The 17,248-nt window shown below is 40.5% G+C and overlaps 2 protein-coding genes across 2 annotated transcripts in view; one reads left to right on the top strand and one right to left on the bottom strand.

Annotated features, from left to right (window-relative positions):
- Positions 1–254: 254 nt before the first annotated feature.
- Positions 255–12,875, bottom strand: CCT5 (chaperonin containing TCP1 subunit 5). The gene is made up of 11 exons (XM_063451933.1): positions 12,659–12,875; positions 8,640–8,700; positions 8,377–8,541; positions 7,660–7,858; positions 4,643–4,835; positions 4,410–4,559; positions 3,689–3,808; positions 3,422–3,607; positions 3,149–3,286; positions 1,098–1,278; positions 255–514 (listed from the first exon to the last, which is right to left on the bottom strand). The coding sequence occupies exons 1-11, from the start codon at positions 12,761–12,763 to the stop codon at positions 387–389; spliced, it is 1,626 nt and encodes a 541-aa protein (XP_063308003.1). The 5' UTR covers positions 12,764–12,875; the 3' UTR covers positions 255–386.
- Positions 12,876–13,485: 610 nt separating this feature from the next.
- The window catches only part of ATPSCKMT (ATP synthase c subunit lysine N-methyltransferase), a 52,693-nt gene continuing 48,930 nt past the window's right edge, over positions 13,486–17,248 (top strand). The window contains exon 1 of the mRNA XM_063451937.1: positions 13,486–13,699. The gene's annotated coding sequence lies outside the window, so the exon portion shown is untranslated. The remainder of the gene's footprint in view (positions 13,700–17,248) is intronic.

The following is a 17,248-nucleotide window of genomic DNA, read 5'->3' as shown; positions in this document are numbered from 1 at the left end:
TCCGCCCGCTAGAACGCACACCACGTTCCAGCCAACCAAGCTGGCCACACCAGGAACCCACAGGCAACCCCAGAGGGCACCCCTGCTGCAGCAGAGAGGGACTCCACCCTCAAGAAAGACCACTCAGCACACAAGTAAGAAACAGGATCCCCCCACAGGAGGACCCCCATAGAATGGATCCCAAACATGCCATGATTAGCCAGGAAATGTAAATAAAATTTAGTCTCACAATTATATAGAAAGAGAAGGATAACTTGAGTAACAGATCATTTATTGTGTATCTAGACAGTTTAATGTAAAGTACAGTGGAAACATTGCATTAATAAATAGCAGTAAGAATCAGCTTAGTGGAGTTGGCGTCTTAACAGCTTCCCTTTTTAATGTACTCATTCTTCTATTTCACCGGGCTGACGGACATCGTCAATTTTCAAAATCATTTTAACCACTTGTGTAGCAAGAGAAATTTGCTGCTTTTTGCCAATCAAGGTTTCAATAACATGCTGCAGCTTCATGTCTAAGAGAGGGGGGAGAGAAGACAAATAAAAGTTTAGGCTTACAATTTTTTTTTCCTGTTATGGATTTCTTATGAAAATATAAAAAAAAGACAAACAGGTACTGTCAATTCATAGAATATTTGGTGAGATTTCACTAGCTTAAAGGATAAACAAGCTCCCCTACATAACTAATTAGGTGATTTTGATAGAGCTTTCCAATAATTGTCAACTCTGTGTTATTCACTTACAGTGCTATTCATTAAAGTGAGAATTCAAAGTAGATTTCAACTTTAAGGCCAGAGTAGCTGAACTGAAACCATAGCCATCTTAGAGAACGTTTTAATTTCAGCTACTTTGACTATACATTTTAAATTAAAGGCACACTATAGGCACCAAAACAACTTTAAATTGAGAAAGAATGGAGAGGATAGGTAAGATTATAGTGGGAGATCAGGGAGTAGAGTGCAGAAGAGGTCAAAGAAAGTTATCTAGAGCACTGAACAGTTGATGTGGGTAAGGGGAAAGTAATTAATGAGAGGTTGTAGTTATTCAAGTCTCTTAATGAACGAGGATCTAAACATAAAAACTTAGTAGGTTTCTTACCATTAGTACCCTTGTGCAGGCAATCTATGCCTAGTGCGGGATTGTTTTCTTTGACTTGCTTGGCCCGTACTTCAGTCATTGTCTGAATAGGACTCATGCCACTGTTCTCAGCAAGTGACATAGGAATAACCTCCAAAGCATCAGCAAAAGCTCTCATTGCATACTGTTCCAACGATGGGCACTGAGAGAAGAAGTTACAAGAGAGGACGTAAATGCGGATGAGTAGATGTAAAGTTGTTGCAATATGTTAAAGTGTTAAATATACACACTTTTGGGTGCTGCAATACTCTCCCTGCGCCCACACATTATACAGATATTGCAATCTAAACTATATATTTACACAATTATACACATATAGCTCTAAGCACCAAAACAACTTTAGCGTAATTAAGCAGTTTCAATATATAGATTATGTCCATGCACTCTCCCTGCTCAATTCTCTTAGTAATTAAATCACTTTTTGTTTATGTAACCCTAGCCACACCTCTCCTTCCGGTGACACAGCCTACATAAATATGGTGTGATTTTCAAACAGATGCAATAATAAATAAAGCAAGTTTAAACATTAGGTCTTTCTTTACAGGAAATGTGTAAGGAGACTGTAGGTCACATGCTGGGGAGGTGTGACTAAGGCTGTAAATACAAAAAGTAATTTAACTCTTAAATGGCAGACATGTTTTGTAGCATCCTGCAATGTAATTTTGTCCATTGGCCATACTACCTCTTTCACAAAAACAACTTTGTTATTTACATATACTCTCAGCACATACTACGATCAGTCAAAGAGAGATTGGGGTAAGTTAAACTGAATATCACTAAACCCCATAGCTACCTTTACCATGGCTTTGAAATACTATGCAGACCGAAATGAAAAACATAGCATAAATGTGAGGCCATCACCTGACAAATGCACTCAGGTTGTATTTGTTACCAGAATGCAATTTGACAGACGTGTAAAGTTACTTGCCACCTCAAATGTGTTCATACAGCTTTATTTTATTTTTTTTAAAATGTATGTATGTTAACTATGAGTGTTTGTGTGTATGTAGAGGCCCATTTGTAGGAGCACAAAAATGCAAGGGCAATTTGTAGAGGGTTTATATGCAAATGTATGCATGAAGGTCCATGTGTGAATGCAGGGGTGCAAGTTTGTTGTGGCTATGCATGTGTTAAGAAGTGATGTATTTGCACCCCCTTACGGTCTAGTAAATTCTCCTCTTCCCATCAGTGCTATTGGCCCCTTCCCCCAGATTGCCAATACCCCACTCCTCTCTATAATTAACAAATAGCCAGTTCCCTCCCTTCTCATAGCTAGTAGCCTCTTCTAACACAACCTCCCATACTTCATAGCCCATTCTTCTCTACCATCCCTCAACCCCATCTCTGACCATCACAGGGCTTCACGCAGAGCCTTACATTCATCACAAACTAAAATGTGAGATCAGGATGGTGGCATGTAGGTAGACCAGATCAGGAAAATGTCAGTCTTCCATTTATCAGAAATTATGGATTACTGCATGTGTTTGAGGTGATCAGATTTCACCACGCTATACGGATATAACAGGTGGTATGAGAGGAGTAACCTGCAGTTATCTGATCAGGGGATATATAAAATAACAGCTCCACTGCACTTCTGCCTTGGGTGTGAATAGGCATCTACAGAGAAATGCTATATCACAAACTCGAGCATTATTTCGGTAGACATAAGCATGTCTGGCAGGCAAAAAACACAAAACAACAATTAAATGAATAGAGAAAAAAAAAAAAGTGGTGAACTGAAGGGAGGTTGCATAAACTTGAACCCCTTTAGGACACATGACGTGGGACATGTCATGATTCCCTTTTATTCCAGAAGTTTGGTCCTTAAGGGGTTAAGCCAAAAAATAAGCTTTTAAGCTTACAGATCAGATAAAAATTTAGCAATTAGGTCTTCAAATCACTATTTAGTAACCAAACCTTTAGAAAAACATTTCTTAATTGGGAAAAACTTGTCAACAAACAAACAAAATACATGAGATTTTCCTGAAAGTAAAATGTAAATTACATTTTACCTTATCGGCAGCTTGGCTCACTGCTAACGCACAAGATATTTCAGAAGCTCCACCACCATAAACGACACGGTTGTCGCGGACCAAGTTGCGAATGACACACAAAGCATCATGAAGTGAACGCTTAGCTTCTTCGACAATCTAAAAAATGTAAACGTTATAACATGGTCAGCAGTTAGATTATCTGACAAAAAAAAAAATGGACTTTGGTTACAGACCAACAATCTAGAAGAATTACAAGCCCTCATATAAAGTGCACAGTGCCTAAAGGCTTACCATTTTGTTTCCTCCTCTTATGAAAATAGTCACAGCCCTAGAGTTTTTGCATTGCTCAATAACAAGCATTCGATCCTTGGTTGTACCAAAAGAAATTTCTTTCACAATACCAGCGTAACCAAGTTTTTCAGGCGTTAGTTCACAGAATCGTGGAACAATACGGCCTCCAGTTGCAATAGCAATTAACTAGAAGAGGAGAAAAAAAATTAAATAAATTTGTTTGCATTTGAATGGTTTATACGGACAAGAACACTAGGTGATTCTTACCTCTATTTCAGGACCCCCAACCCATCGAACAGCAGGGAGCTCATTTTGCAATAATAAATGATTGGCTTCATCATCAAAACCCCACTGGCATATTGCAAGGTTTGCACCAGTGTCTTTTATCTGAAATACACAATTTTTTTTGAGAAATACAATTAACCACTTAATGACCAAATGGAACACTTTGCAGTAATCATATTTTTGTCCCTGTTTAACCCATTTGACATTTAATGTTTCACTTATTTAGCTCTGGCACGGCTATGCATCCCTACAGGAAGCAATGCAATTGGTAATTACATTTTGGGATCAAATTCCTAAAAATAAAATGCAAGTACCAGAGCAACGACTGCATGATTATGTGGTTATGGTACCAGGAGTGCCCTAGCACCCTCCCGGAATAGAGCAGTCAAACCATTTAATAAAAAGGACCTCTCACCAGTTTCACACCACTAGTGACCATCTCCTATGTTGCTAGAAGACCAGTTATCTCCAATGAGCCAAGCCTGCCCATGCAGGGCTAACTCAGGTGGTTCAAGCAGACCTCAGATCAGTTATGAAACTATTCTTAGATGTTTGAGGACGGAAAAAAAAAAAAAAAAAAAAGGCGACTAGAAATGCCTCGCACCATAACCACTGGTTAAGTTGCTTTCAGATGAAGACCAAACTATTCTAACAGTCATAGATACTTTAGGGGAGAAGAGAAGGAAGGAGAGACCATACTTACTTGTTTTACCATCTCAATGAACTTTTCCTTTTCATATTTCTGAAGTAATTTATAATCCTCTACAGAAGTTACATCAAGCTTATGCTTAGTCTTGGGTTTAGGTGGTTCAAATGGGCAAGTGAGGATAGCAATTTTAGCATCTTTAACTTCCTACAAATAAAAGACATGTTAAAAAAATATTTAAAATAAATAAATAAATAAATGTTCAATGGCTCTTATTGGGATGCATGTACCTTTGGCATTTGTGGGTGGCTGAAATCCTTGTCCACAATCACACCTTTGATTAGCTGTGTGTCTTCAAGTTTACCCCCAGCTTTGCCCTCAACTTTAATGAGTTCGAAGTCTACATCTTTGCGGTCCATGTCAGCAACTGTTAGAATAGCGTTCACAGCAATCTCTGCCATATGTCTGTGGCATCGATTGATACTAAAAAAGACGAAAAACAAAACTAGGCTCAGAAATTACATGCAAATGTGAATAATGTTAAATATGTGGATTTGTTGCCAACTCAAACCTGTATTGCACCTGTGATAAAAATATCTACACAAGCACAACATTCAAAAACTATTCAGACTTTCATTCATGTTGCAGCCATAGGCTATGAAGTTTAAAAAGTTTGTTTCCCTTCACATCAAACTACACTCAATACCCACTTACAACATACTGTTGGGCGGGGACCATCGATGGACAGCCCTTTTCATTTCTCTCCAGAGAGGTTTAGTTGGGTGCAAGTCTGGGATATGCCTGGGCACTCAAGGACATTCACATAATTATTCTTTTATTGAATGCCTACAGTGTCCCTTTAAGGATATCTCTGTATTTTGTGTTCAACGCTGACTGTTTTGTGCATTTGAGGAGCAGTGTCTGTTTTTTCCACATATTACCTCAGGATCTCACCCAGAGTGACAAATGGGTTCTTGGTCACGTCTTACCTTTACCAAGGCCTTACTCAGTCTGGCTGGGCAGCCAGCCCAAGGATGAGCCAGACTGTTCTAAACGGAAACAAACTGCTTTCATTTAAGAATTATGGGGGCAGCTGTGCTCTTGGAAACATTCAAGGCAGCCAAATATGCTTTTGTAGCTTAATCCAGATCGGCAATCCTGCCTCTAGGCTATGCAAGCAGTTCCCTTGACTCCATGGCTCGTTTTTTTGCTTTTATATGCACTTACAGCTTTGAGACTTTATATAGACAGGTGTGTCCCTTTCCAAATGAATTGAATTTGCAACAGGTGGAATCCAAACATTTCAAAGTTGATCCAGAGAAATGGGGTGCGTCAGCTACATTTCAGCGGTCATAGGAAAGGGTTGGAATACTTATGTCAAAGAGTTTAAAAATGAAATTTGAGGTTGAAATACTCTGTATGTGTATATAGTTTAGGTGGGTTTAGGTGGTTCAAATGGGCAAGTGAGGATATCAATTTTAGCATCTTCCTACAAAATTAAAAAGACATGTTAAAAAAAATATTTAAAAAAAAATTAAATGTTCAATGGCTCTTATTGGGATGAGTGTACAGGCACGCACGCACGCACGCACGCACGCACATATATACATACACACAATGATTTTTTGTGTGCAATTATCCATAGTGTACACCAGCATGATTTTTTTTTTTTATATTTGGAAAATGTTTTCACAATTACCATCAGTTTAACTAACTTTAAATATCAAATTTTCTAAAAAATATTTTAAACTACACAGAATTCTGTTTTAGGGAGAGAGGTCACAAATGTCACTATATTCCTAACTGCACAGAAAAAAAAAAAAAAAAATAATAATTGCACCACAAATTATATACAGATAAAAATGTACTTCTTTCGGAGAGGAGAATTTCAGTTTTCAAATAAGGAGTCTCACGCTTGTGAATTTGGAAAACAATGTACAGCTCCCACACCTCCATGATTTTATTACCTAGCAAAAAAAAAAAAAAACACTCTCCCTGTGCATTATGCTATCTTTAGGGGACAGGGAATCCTTTGGAGAACCTATTCCATTAAAATATTTATGGTCAGGTAGTGACCTACCTGTCTCCATTCTTTCCAAAGTGGAGTTATGTTCCATCTGTATACTAGGTCTCCCCTAAAAAACTGTGACACTGAAGCATAATTACCATAGTGATCACCTAAAAACCCCACAGAGAAAAGAGGTACGTACCCTCTTAGAAATTAAGGGTTTCCTATCCTTCTACATTAAACAGAGGGAACTATAAGAACCCTTTAATAAAGAGTCCCATCCACTTCCATAAAATACTATCCGAATGGACAATCAGATAAGGAATCTGTTTCCCTGGATGCCACATCTTTGTTACAAGTCAATTCAAGACAGTTCTGCTTTAGTAAACTGTAAATGCTCCTATTGTGAGCAACACCACCAAAGCCTCAAAGTGGTAGTCCATGCATAATCCTAGAGAAGGTGTTCAGTCCTCCAACATGTAAATATCATTTCTGCAATCACTCACTAGAGATTTGCCTTAAGCACACATCAGCACAAGAACAGTGCATTAGATGCTTAATGAGTGGTATAAAGATGCCACTGGTCTCTGAAACAATAGAAATGTGCACATAGGAAGGTCCATGAACAAGTGATCTGACAAATTTGGTGAGGAGGAACTACAGTCTGGTCTCACTGAATATCTCTGTGATTAACTGGAATGACTATTATGAATCTGACGTTCCCATCCTGCATCAATGCCTGACCTCACAAATGCTTTTTTTTTTATTAAACAAAATAGACACAATTTAAGCAGACCCTATCCAAAACGCTGTGGCAAGCCATATTAGAATAGTGGCAGCTGTTACAGCTACAAAAGGAGACAACGCTAAATGAATAATTTATTGACCCTTCATAAATAAATGCCCATGGAACAAGATCATATAGAAGTCATATCACATGCTTTGGTTACACTTTTTGCACTTTCTAATACTAATGGGGTAGTGGGGACTACTCTAGTTGGTTCATGATCTTGTGAAACTTCATGCACTGTTTTTTCCCTGTGAATGTGGTATATGTAAGGAACTGGAGTTAGAGCACATTTGTATCTATGCCTCCACGGAAAGCATTTGATAACTGTGTAATGACGGTCTCCCAAAAAAAAAAAAAAAAGCACAATAAGTTTTTACTTGCTTCCTCTTCATAATTCACATTGTATTTAATTATGTGAATAAGAAAATGAACAATTGTTCATCTAAAGTATATTAACTATGGATTTCTCTAGACCGGTTTTTGTTTAGCATTATGCAGGGAATACTTACATTTTTGAGCCAAGAGTCGTCATTGCGGTTTGAATAAGTGGTTCTACATTATTAGGATCAAAAGGAAAACTGTCACTGATCTTATCTAAGTTCTCAATAGCAACACGTGCAGCCTGCTCATATCCATCAGAAATCCTGATGGGGTGAATTCCACGATCCAACAACTTCTCAGCTTCTTCAAGCAGAGCTCCTGCAAGAACTGCAACGACAACACAAACCTGATTAGTGCCTGCATTTATATAACCTTACATTATGTAACAGCGATGTAAGTAAATGTTTTCTTTTCAAAGAGACATGTGATTCAAATGATCAGATCTTAGACTGGAACAAGATCTAAAGTGGGAGTGGGTTCATATGCAGGGAACCCATAAAACAAAGTAGTGGAGGAGTCTAAGAATTGTATGTGTGCACCCAATCTGTGACCAGCTTTTAAAGAGCACAACATGCAAAAATTGACCCCATAATTCTGGTCTTATCAGAGAAGTAGTTTATCCCATAGCTGCACTTACATGCATCACAGAATAAATTGAAGTGCAATATAAAACAGATCTCAAGCAAAAATGCTGAAGATCCAGATTCCTTCCACCAGGACCACTTCTAAAAGCAAAAGTGGTCATGGAGATTAGAGTTATCCATTAACGTCTAAGTGCCAGTACACATAACACACATATAAAGGAAAACTAACAATGGACATAAACTACCTTTCTCATTCCTTACCCACAACTCCAGTGGTGCCATCACCAATTTCATCATCTTGTGACTTGGATAACTCTACCATTAGCTTTGCAATTTGATGATCTACATCCATCATTCCTAGGATTGTTGCTCCATCATTAGTTACAGTAACCTGACCATCCTGGTCCACCATCATCTTGTCAAGACCTTTAGTTGAAAAAGTAAAATGAGAATTTAAAAATAAAAAAATAATAACTTGTTATTGCATATACAGAAGAGTACTGACATTTACAAGGTATGCTCACCATTGGGGCCAAGCGATGTTCTCAAGGTGTTTGCAACTGCTTTTGCTGCCATAATATGAGACTGAAATACAGAAGAATGCACACAAGAAAAAAAATAATAAAGGGCTATACTTAGCCAACATACACAAAGCTATTATTAGCCAACAGGTGTGTTTTCAATAAATTTGCATTTGTAATATTGTGCAGCAGAAAACGTGTATGTCTTCTTAAAAAGGAACACAAACATGTATTCCTGACCCAATAGTGTTAAAACCACCATTTAAATCCCTCTTGCTTCCCTAAATATAGTAAAATCTTACTGGTATTCAACGTCTGCTGCTCCTGGCTCTGCCCCTGTTTGCCTGTGACCTGCCTCGTGTTTGCAGACATCAGAAGTGGTGATCTGAGCCAATCACAATGCTTCCCCAAAAGGATTGGCAGAGACTGTCAAGAAGGCAGATCAGGGGCAAAGCCAGCTCAAGTCACAGTTCTGGCCAATCAGCATCTCCTTAGAGATTAATTGAATCAATGCATTTCTATGAGGAAAGTTCCGTGTCTGCATGCAGAGGGTGGAGACACTGAATGGTAGTGCTGCTCACTGTCCAGCACTGCCCCAGGAATTTCTAGCAAGCATCTGAGGAATAGCCAGTGGAGGTATGGTTGTAATGTAAACATTGCATTTTCTCTGACAGTGTTTACAGCAAAAAGCCTGAAGGGAAGGATTCTACACACCAGAACAAATGCAATAATCTGCAGTTGGTCTGGCGACTACAGTGTCCCTTTAATTAAACTGGGATGACAAAAGGGAACTCATGGCACCATACTCACTACACAGAGTGGTAATAATGCTTGGGGTGTTCCTTTAATGTTCAGACACTTCCCTGCAATCTGACAAATGTAAGTATTACTGCATTTGAGAAATGGCAATGTTCACGTGTTACTGATAAAACCTTTAGTGACTGTCAAACAGCCACTAGAGGTACTTCATCAACTTTCTAGTGAAAAATATTCATGTTCATTGTCACCAAACACTTCTCTATGAGAAATACTAGATTCAGTGCTTCTCAATTAGACATTTGAGGGGAGGAGCAGAGCAAATGCTGCATCTGTAACTTAGGGTGCCAAAACTACTCTATAAAAAGCACTGAATTGGTCAAAGAGACTTGATCTTGACCATCTCATGTCAGGTGAAGCAGAGTCAACACCAGTGCTCGGATGTCACTTAACTAAAGTTGGGTTTAACATAACCTAAACATGCACAAGAAGACTAACGTTATACATAAATATAATATATTTCTAACATTTGAGTGTGCCTTTCATTGCAAGCAAATCGGGGTCTGGAAAGAGACGTGAGTTTCTCTGTTCTTATATTTCCTAATTTGGCAAAAGACAAGCTTCCTGGAAAAAATAATTGGGATGGAGAACAGGATGACACCTGTAAAAAACCCATGAGAAATGACTGACATGTCAGGGAGAGTCCATATTTTAAATATAAATTTAAAATATATAAACTTACTAGTTTTTTTTCTCGTAACAATGCATAGAATTTCTTTCAGTGCAAAAGTCTAACACTTGATAATAACCAGTTAAAGGGACACTATAGTCACCCAGACCACTTCAGCTCAATGAAGTGGCCTGGGTAACAGGTCCCTCAGGTTTTAACCCTTCAGATGCAAACATAGCAGTTTCAGAGAAACTGCAATGTTTACATTTGGGGTTAAGCCAGCCTCTAGTGGCTGTCTTCCGGACAGCCACTAGAGGCGCATCTGCGACGCTGGAGGCATATTATGCCACCATCGCGCTGAGCGTCCATAGGAAAGGCATTGAGAAATGGTTTCCTATGGACACTTTGAATGCACGCGCGGCACTTGCAGGGCGTAAGACTGACAGATTAGCTGTGAGCGCTGCTCAAAGCCCTTTAAATACCACTGGCAAGTGAAATTGTTATTTAATCGTGTATGCGCGAGGGTACAGCATTGAAGTCTATGGAGGATCCTGTCAGACACTCCATAGAAAGAGCCATTTCCATGCAGCCGCCACTAGTGACGACTGTCGGGATTGACACTGTAGCTCCGCCCAGTGTGTAAAAGTCAGGTGGAGGAAATATACAGGGACACTGTTCTTGTTTATACTTTGTCTCTGTATACATATAGGGTATCAAAATAAAGTCCTATTTCTTCTTAAAAGGGACACTGTAGGCACCCAGACCACTTCAGCCCATTGAAGTGGTCTGGGTGCCAACTCCCATCACCCTTAACCCTGCAAGTGTAATTATTGCAGTTTTTATAGACTGTAATAATTACCTTGCAGGGTTATGTCCTCCTCTAGTGGCTGTCTACCAGACAGCCACTAGAGGGACTTCCGTTTCTAAGACGACTTTTGGTGTCTAATCTACGCTGGACGTCCTCACGCTATGCAGGAGGACCTCCAGCGCCGCCAGGAACCGCCATAGGAAAGCATTGAATAATGCTTTCCTATGGGGAGGTCTAATGCGCGTGCGCATTAGGTCTCACCTGCCTGCGGACGTCAGCAGTGGGCGGAGCCTGACCCAGTGCCGAGGGACATTGGCGCTGCATTCAGGTAAGTGACTGAAGGGGTTTCAGCCCCTTCAGCGACGTTGGATTGGGAGTGGGACACTAGAGAACCCCTTTAAAATTATTGGTGTATGTTGACTGGGTTGGAATTTCAGTGAAATAAAGATTCCCTAAAATACAATGCTGCTTTATAACTGTAATTCACTTGCATTATTTGTTTTATAACTTCTAAAAATTACTTTAAATTCTAGACATACTGGGCATTTTAACAATCAGGACGAATTAGTAAATCTGTTTTGAATTAGATTTTTTTTACTTGGACTTGATGGGTAGAAATTATTGCATTTAGAACAGCGGGGGTAAAAGTAACTTGTTCCCCCTACTTATTTAATATGTTTTTATGCTTTTTATTAATATTGTGTTAATGATACATACAAGGTATTAAAAAAAAAGGCCTATTTCTCCTTTAAAAGTGATGCATAATATGTATGGATTGACTTAAACAGAAAAGGGGAAATTATGGTGGAATGATTGCATTGCAAAAATGCCAAAAACACCTTGGTCACAAATTAGTTGCATCTCAAAAAAAGCCTTGGTAAATTAAATATTAATCCCTTCACATAAACACACATGTACATATATGTATGTCGATCTATATATATCTAGAACGACATAACCGGTTTTCAAACAGATGTTACTTACCATGCCATTTTACATGATTGAAATCTTTGTGAGCCCATGACAGGACGCATACCCAATAACAAAATAAAAATGGACTTAACCCATATAAGTTTAACCCATATAAGTTTAGTAGTGGAAAGCTTGTCTAATGGCCTTAACGGTCATTCTGCAAGCAAAATAAGCACTTGAAAATACTAGTTTAGGAGTGTGACAACTTATTGCACTCCAGTTGTGGCCTTACAGATATCTATCAACCAATCTCTACTGACTGAGCATCACCACCAGCTTACATTGTCTGCAGTTCTTCCATATATAGATAGATGTTACACTTGGGTTTGTGAACACTAGAAACGCAGAACCCATCTAGCTGACAAATTACTGAAACCCAAGACATTTTTAAGGGAGCTGCACATTGCAGGCCCACATAGCTGGATTTAAAAGAAAAATATTTCATCTCCTCCACTTTACCTAAAGTTTGCAATCCCCTTGGAAAAAAAAAAAAAAAAAAAAACCACCACCACTTCATAATTCATGATTTAGTAATCAAAAAATGTTTATTATCTACTTCTGATATCACAGCCATGATGCCATCATTCCTGAAGGGATTGTAACCGTGAATATAAAATAAAAATCCAGAACGGTTTAATATTCTCAATGGAATGTTTTATCAGCCGCTCCCTCCCATGCTGTGTGCCAGCTACATGTGTAATAACGGCTTTAGAACACAGCGCGTTCCCCCGTGCGCTCAATCCAGCCCTTATAACCGAGGCCGCACAATGGCCATCCGCCTGTCACACACGAGGTTCCTGGCCCTCACTCTCTCACCTTGAGGGCGTCCAGCCCGCTGAGCCGAGACTTGCGGTCCTGGTCCTTGATGATGATGAACGGCCGTCCATATTCATCGAAGGCGAGGGTCCCCATGGCTGACATGATGGCGGCGCAGAATGGAATGGAACGATACCAACGGAACGCGCGGCGTACGCGACCAGCAAACCTCACCCGGCTTCCGTACCGCGCATGCGCAGCTACCACTCCCAATCGCTTCCTATGAGCAGCAACGGATTCTGGAAGCCTCGATGGGAGACCGTACCATTATCAGAGGAGGGCAGGGGGTGGGGAGAAGGTTGTGTCGCCTTTATTATGTGGATTTATGGTCCCTTTTCATTATTTTGTAATAAAATACATGACGCAGTTTACGCTTCACAACGTTTTTAAATGCTTTATGTTGGACATTATTACGTGTCTGATGTAGGAAGCAATTAGCGATTCTCTTTGTCTGAAGTAATGTGTTCCAAACTGTCAACGTGACGTCACGCGACGCGTATCAAACTGCCCCGCCCACCGTCTGGCAGCCAGTTACTGCCATTTGTGCCATTTCAGTTACTGGCTAGCTAGTGTGGCAATCACGCGCTGTCAGTCCTGACTGTCCTGCGTAGCTAGACTGCAATGCCCTATCTACCCTTAGCCAGCTGGTAGTGGGTGGCAGCAGCCCAGGGTTTATAGAGTGTGTATGAACATGCAGTCTGTCACAGTATGTTATTAATGAGCAATAGATGGACCAACAGAGCCATTCAAACCAACATTTTGAAGGGTTTCCTCTATGATTCCTTTGTTTTGCAGTACTTTGGGCACAAGTATGGCACCCAGAGGGTTAATCAGAGACTGACCATAGTTAGTACTATCTCTCTAGTGAGACCGAGTAACCATGACAGCTCACACTCACACCCTCCCACACTGATACAATAACTGGGAGCAGCATTGTAACCAGCCATGTGCTCCATCCAGTCTCCTCCTCTTCCTCCCTGTCTGCGTCTGCTGTTACAGTGAAATCCTTCATTTCCTGTCACCTCCATCTCTCCGGCCAGGGTACTCCATGCCTTCAAATCACAATATCTAAAGCGAGCAGTGCAGGCAGGGGTCAGTGCATATATGTCTGAATGAGCACTATATGAGATACAGCTGGTTTAGATTTTTGAAGAAAAGCTATTATATTTGGCTGGCTGGTCAATTTTAAAGAGTTTATTTTCTCAGCAGTGAGCACAGAGACGTGACTGTTATTTATTCCTCACATGCAAAGGGATAATTAAACTCAGCATTATATATGTTTATGTATGTAAAAAAAAACAGATACAATTCGTATCTTGTAACAGTAAGATAATGCTGGGGGAGTGTTCATGTAAAGTGTTGGTAGTGGGACAGGAAACCCAAGTCAATATTTAGTCCTCTATTGCTGTTAAAGGTACACTCCAGTGCCAGGAAAACAATACATTTTCCTGGCACTGCAGGTCCCCTCTCCCTCTCCCCCCCATCCCCGGTTGCTGAAGGGGTGAAAACCGCTTCAGTGACTTACCTGAGACCCCCGCCGATGTCCCTCGGCGGTGGTTTCTGCTCGCCGCTGCTCATCCTCTTCCTTACGTCAGCCGGTGGGCGAGACTGATCCCGCCCGCCGGCTGAGGAGACCTAATGCGCATGCGTGGCAATGCCGCGCACGCGCATTAGAGCTCTCCATAGGAAAGCATTAAAAATGCTTTCAATGCTTTCCTATGGGGAATTGAGCGACGCTGGAGGTCCTCACACAGCATCAGGACGTCCAGCGACACTCTAGACACGGAAGTGCCCTCTAGTGGCTGTCTAGTAGTCAGCCACTAGAGGAGGAGTTAACCCTGCAAGGTAATTATTGCAGTTTATAAAAACTGCAATAATTACATTTGCAGGGTTAAGGGTAGTGGGAGTTGGCACCCAGACCACTCCAATGGACAAAAGTGGTCTGGGTGCCTACAGTGTCCCTTTAAACAATTTGATGGCATCAATGCTTGCTTCCATTTCCTCTCTTATGCCAACAACCAAAAATACAGCCCCCAAATTATCACAGAACTGGCACTATTCATCCTTACACTTAATTATTTCAGTTTTAACAATGAGGTTTACTGCTATGGGCACTAAGACGGCACCCCAATATGCTAATCTCTTTATGGCAGATCATGGACAGCGATTCCTAGAAATACAGCCTACCAAACCATACAAATATTATCACGTTTGTTTTCCTGGCACTCTAATATCCCTTTAAGTTTACTGAACCCCAGTCACTACAGGGAGTGCAGAATTATTAGGCAAGTTGTATTTTGAGGATTCATTTTATTATTGAACAACAACCATGTTCTCAATGAACCCAAAAAACTCATTAATATCAAAGCTGAATATTTTTGGAAGTAGTTTTTAGTTTGTTTTTAGTTATAGCTATTTTAGGGGGATATCTGTGTGTGCAGGTGACTATTATTGTGCATAATTATTAGGCAACTTAACAAAAAACAAATATATACCCATTTCAATTATTTATTTTTACCAGTGAAACCAATATAACATCTCAACATTCACAAATATACATTTCTGACATTCAAAAACATAACAAAAACAAATCAGTGACCAATATAGCCACATTTCTTTGCAAGGACACTCAAAAGCCTGCCATCCATGGATTCTGTCAGTGTTTTGATCTGTTCACCATCAACATTGCGTGCAGCAGCAACCACAGCCTCCCAGACACTGTTCAGAGAGGTGTACTGTTTTCCCTCCTTGTAAATCTCACATTTGATGATGGACCACAGGTTCTCAATGGGGTTCAGATCAGGTGAACAAGGAGGCCATGTCATTAGATTTTCTTCTTTTATACCCTTTCTTGCCAGCCACGCTGTGGAGTACTTGGACGCTTGTGATGGAGCATTGTCCTGCATGAAAATCACGTTTTTCTTGAAGGATGCAGACTTCTTCCTGTACCACTGCTTGAAGAAGGTGTCTTCCAGAAACTGGGAGTTGAGCTTGACTCCATCCTCAACCCGAAAAGGCCCCTCAAGCTCATCTTTGATGATACCAGCCCAAACCAGTACTCCACCTCCACCTTGCTGGCGTCTGAGTCGGACTGGAGCTCTCTGCCCTTTACCAATCCATCCATCAAGCCCATCAAGACTCACTCTCATTTCATCAGTCCATAAAACCTTAGAAAAATCAGTCTTGAGATATTTCTTGGCCCAGTCTTGACGTTTCAGCTTGTGTGTCTTGTTCAGTGGTGGTCGTCTTTCAGCCTTTCTTACCTTGGCCATGTCTCTGAGTATTGCACACCTTGTGCTTTCGGGCACTCCAGTGATGTTGCAGCTCTGAAATATGGCCAGACTGGTGGCAAGTGGCAGCTGCACGCTTGACTTTTCTCAGTTCATGGGCAGTTATTTTGCGCCTTGGTTTCTCCACACGCTTCTTGCGACCCTGTTGACTATTTTGAATGAAACGCTTGATTGTTCGATGATCACGTTTCAGAAGCTTTGCAATTTTAAGAGTGCTGCATCCCTCTGCAAGATATCTCACTATTTTTGACTTTTCTGAGCCTGTCAAGTCCTTCTTTTGACCCATTTTGCCAAAGGAAAGGAAGTTGCCTAATAATTATGCACACCTGATATAGGGTGTTGATGTCATTAGACCACACCCCTTCTCATTACAGAGATGCACATCACCTAATATGCTTAATTGGTAGTAGACTTTCGAGCCTATACAGCTTGGAGCAAGACAACATGCATAAAGAGGATGATGTGGTCAAAATACTCATTTGCCTAATAATTCTGCACGCAGTGTATTATTAGAGTGTGTATATGGAGGGGGTGCCTAGTCACTTGGAAGGCATGAGCTCTCATTTGAATGCTTATTATAGCCTTTAGCTGCTGCTCATGTCAACTAAACTGTTGCACCACCAATTATTATAATTGTAAGGAGCGAAACTGTTTTAGCATGGTTTGACACTTACCTGAGAGGCGCTGCATCTGTTCTTCTTCAGCACGAGAAGCTGGATATTTCTGTAGAACATAGCACAGCTGATGCAATAATGCACTCATTGATTGAAAGTTTTGAGCTAAAGCTCTAAGCCAGTGAACACAGTCTTGCAGCGTAGTACTTTGTTCTTTAGAGCAGTCTGGGTTCTCTTTCTGGAAAAGAATGGATGCTTTGGATGAGGAGCCCAGCAGCTCTTGGGTAAGTTGTTAAACCATGCCAAAGCAGTTTGACATCTTAAAGTGACACTTAAGGTGGGCACTCCTGGCACCATTACTACAGTAGATGTTCCTTTTAAAGCAACACTATATGAATACAAACATGTATTACTAACGCTATAGTGCCCCTACGCCTAGTTAAATACAGATCCCCTCCCCCCCATTTATCATAAAAATGACTGAAATAAAGAACTTACTTATCTTTTTCCAGTGCCCCTACTCCCTTGGTGAGTCTCTCTGCCTCCTGCAATGCAATAAAGGAGGCGTGGCCTCTGCCAGTGACCGTCTGATCCAATGCTCCTCAACAAGCGTCATCCGCTCATCCAAGTTTCTCCATAGGAAAGCAATGTATTCAATGCTTTCTTATAAGCTGCAGTGTCACACT

Source organism: Pelobates fuscus, chromosome 4 (genome assembly GCF_036172605.1).
Source record: "Pelobates fuscus isolate aPelFus1 chromosome 4, aPelFus1.pri, whole genome shotgun sequence".
Lineage (NCBI taxonomy): Eukaryota > Metazoa > Chordata > Amphibia > Anura > Pelobatidae > Pelobates > Pelobates fuscus.
Note: the sequence above shows the minus strand (reverse complement) of the source record. Positions and strands in the feature narration are given on the sequence as shown.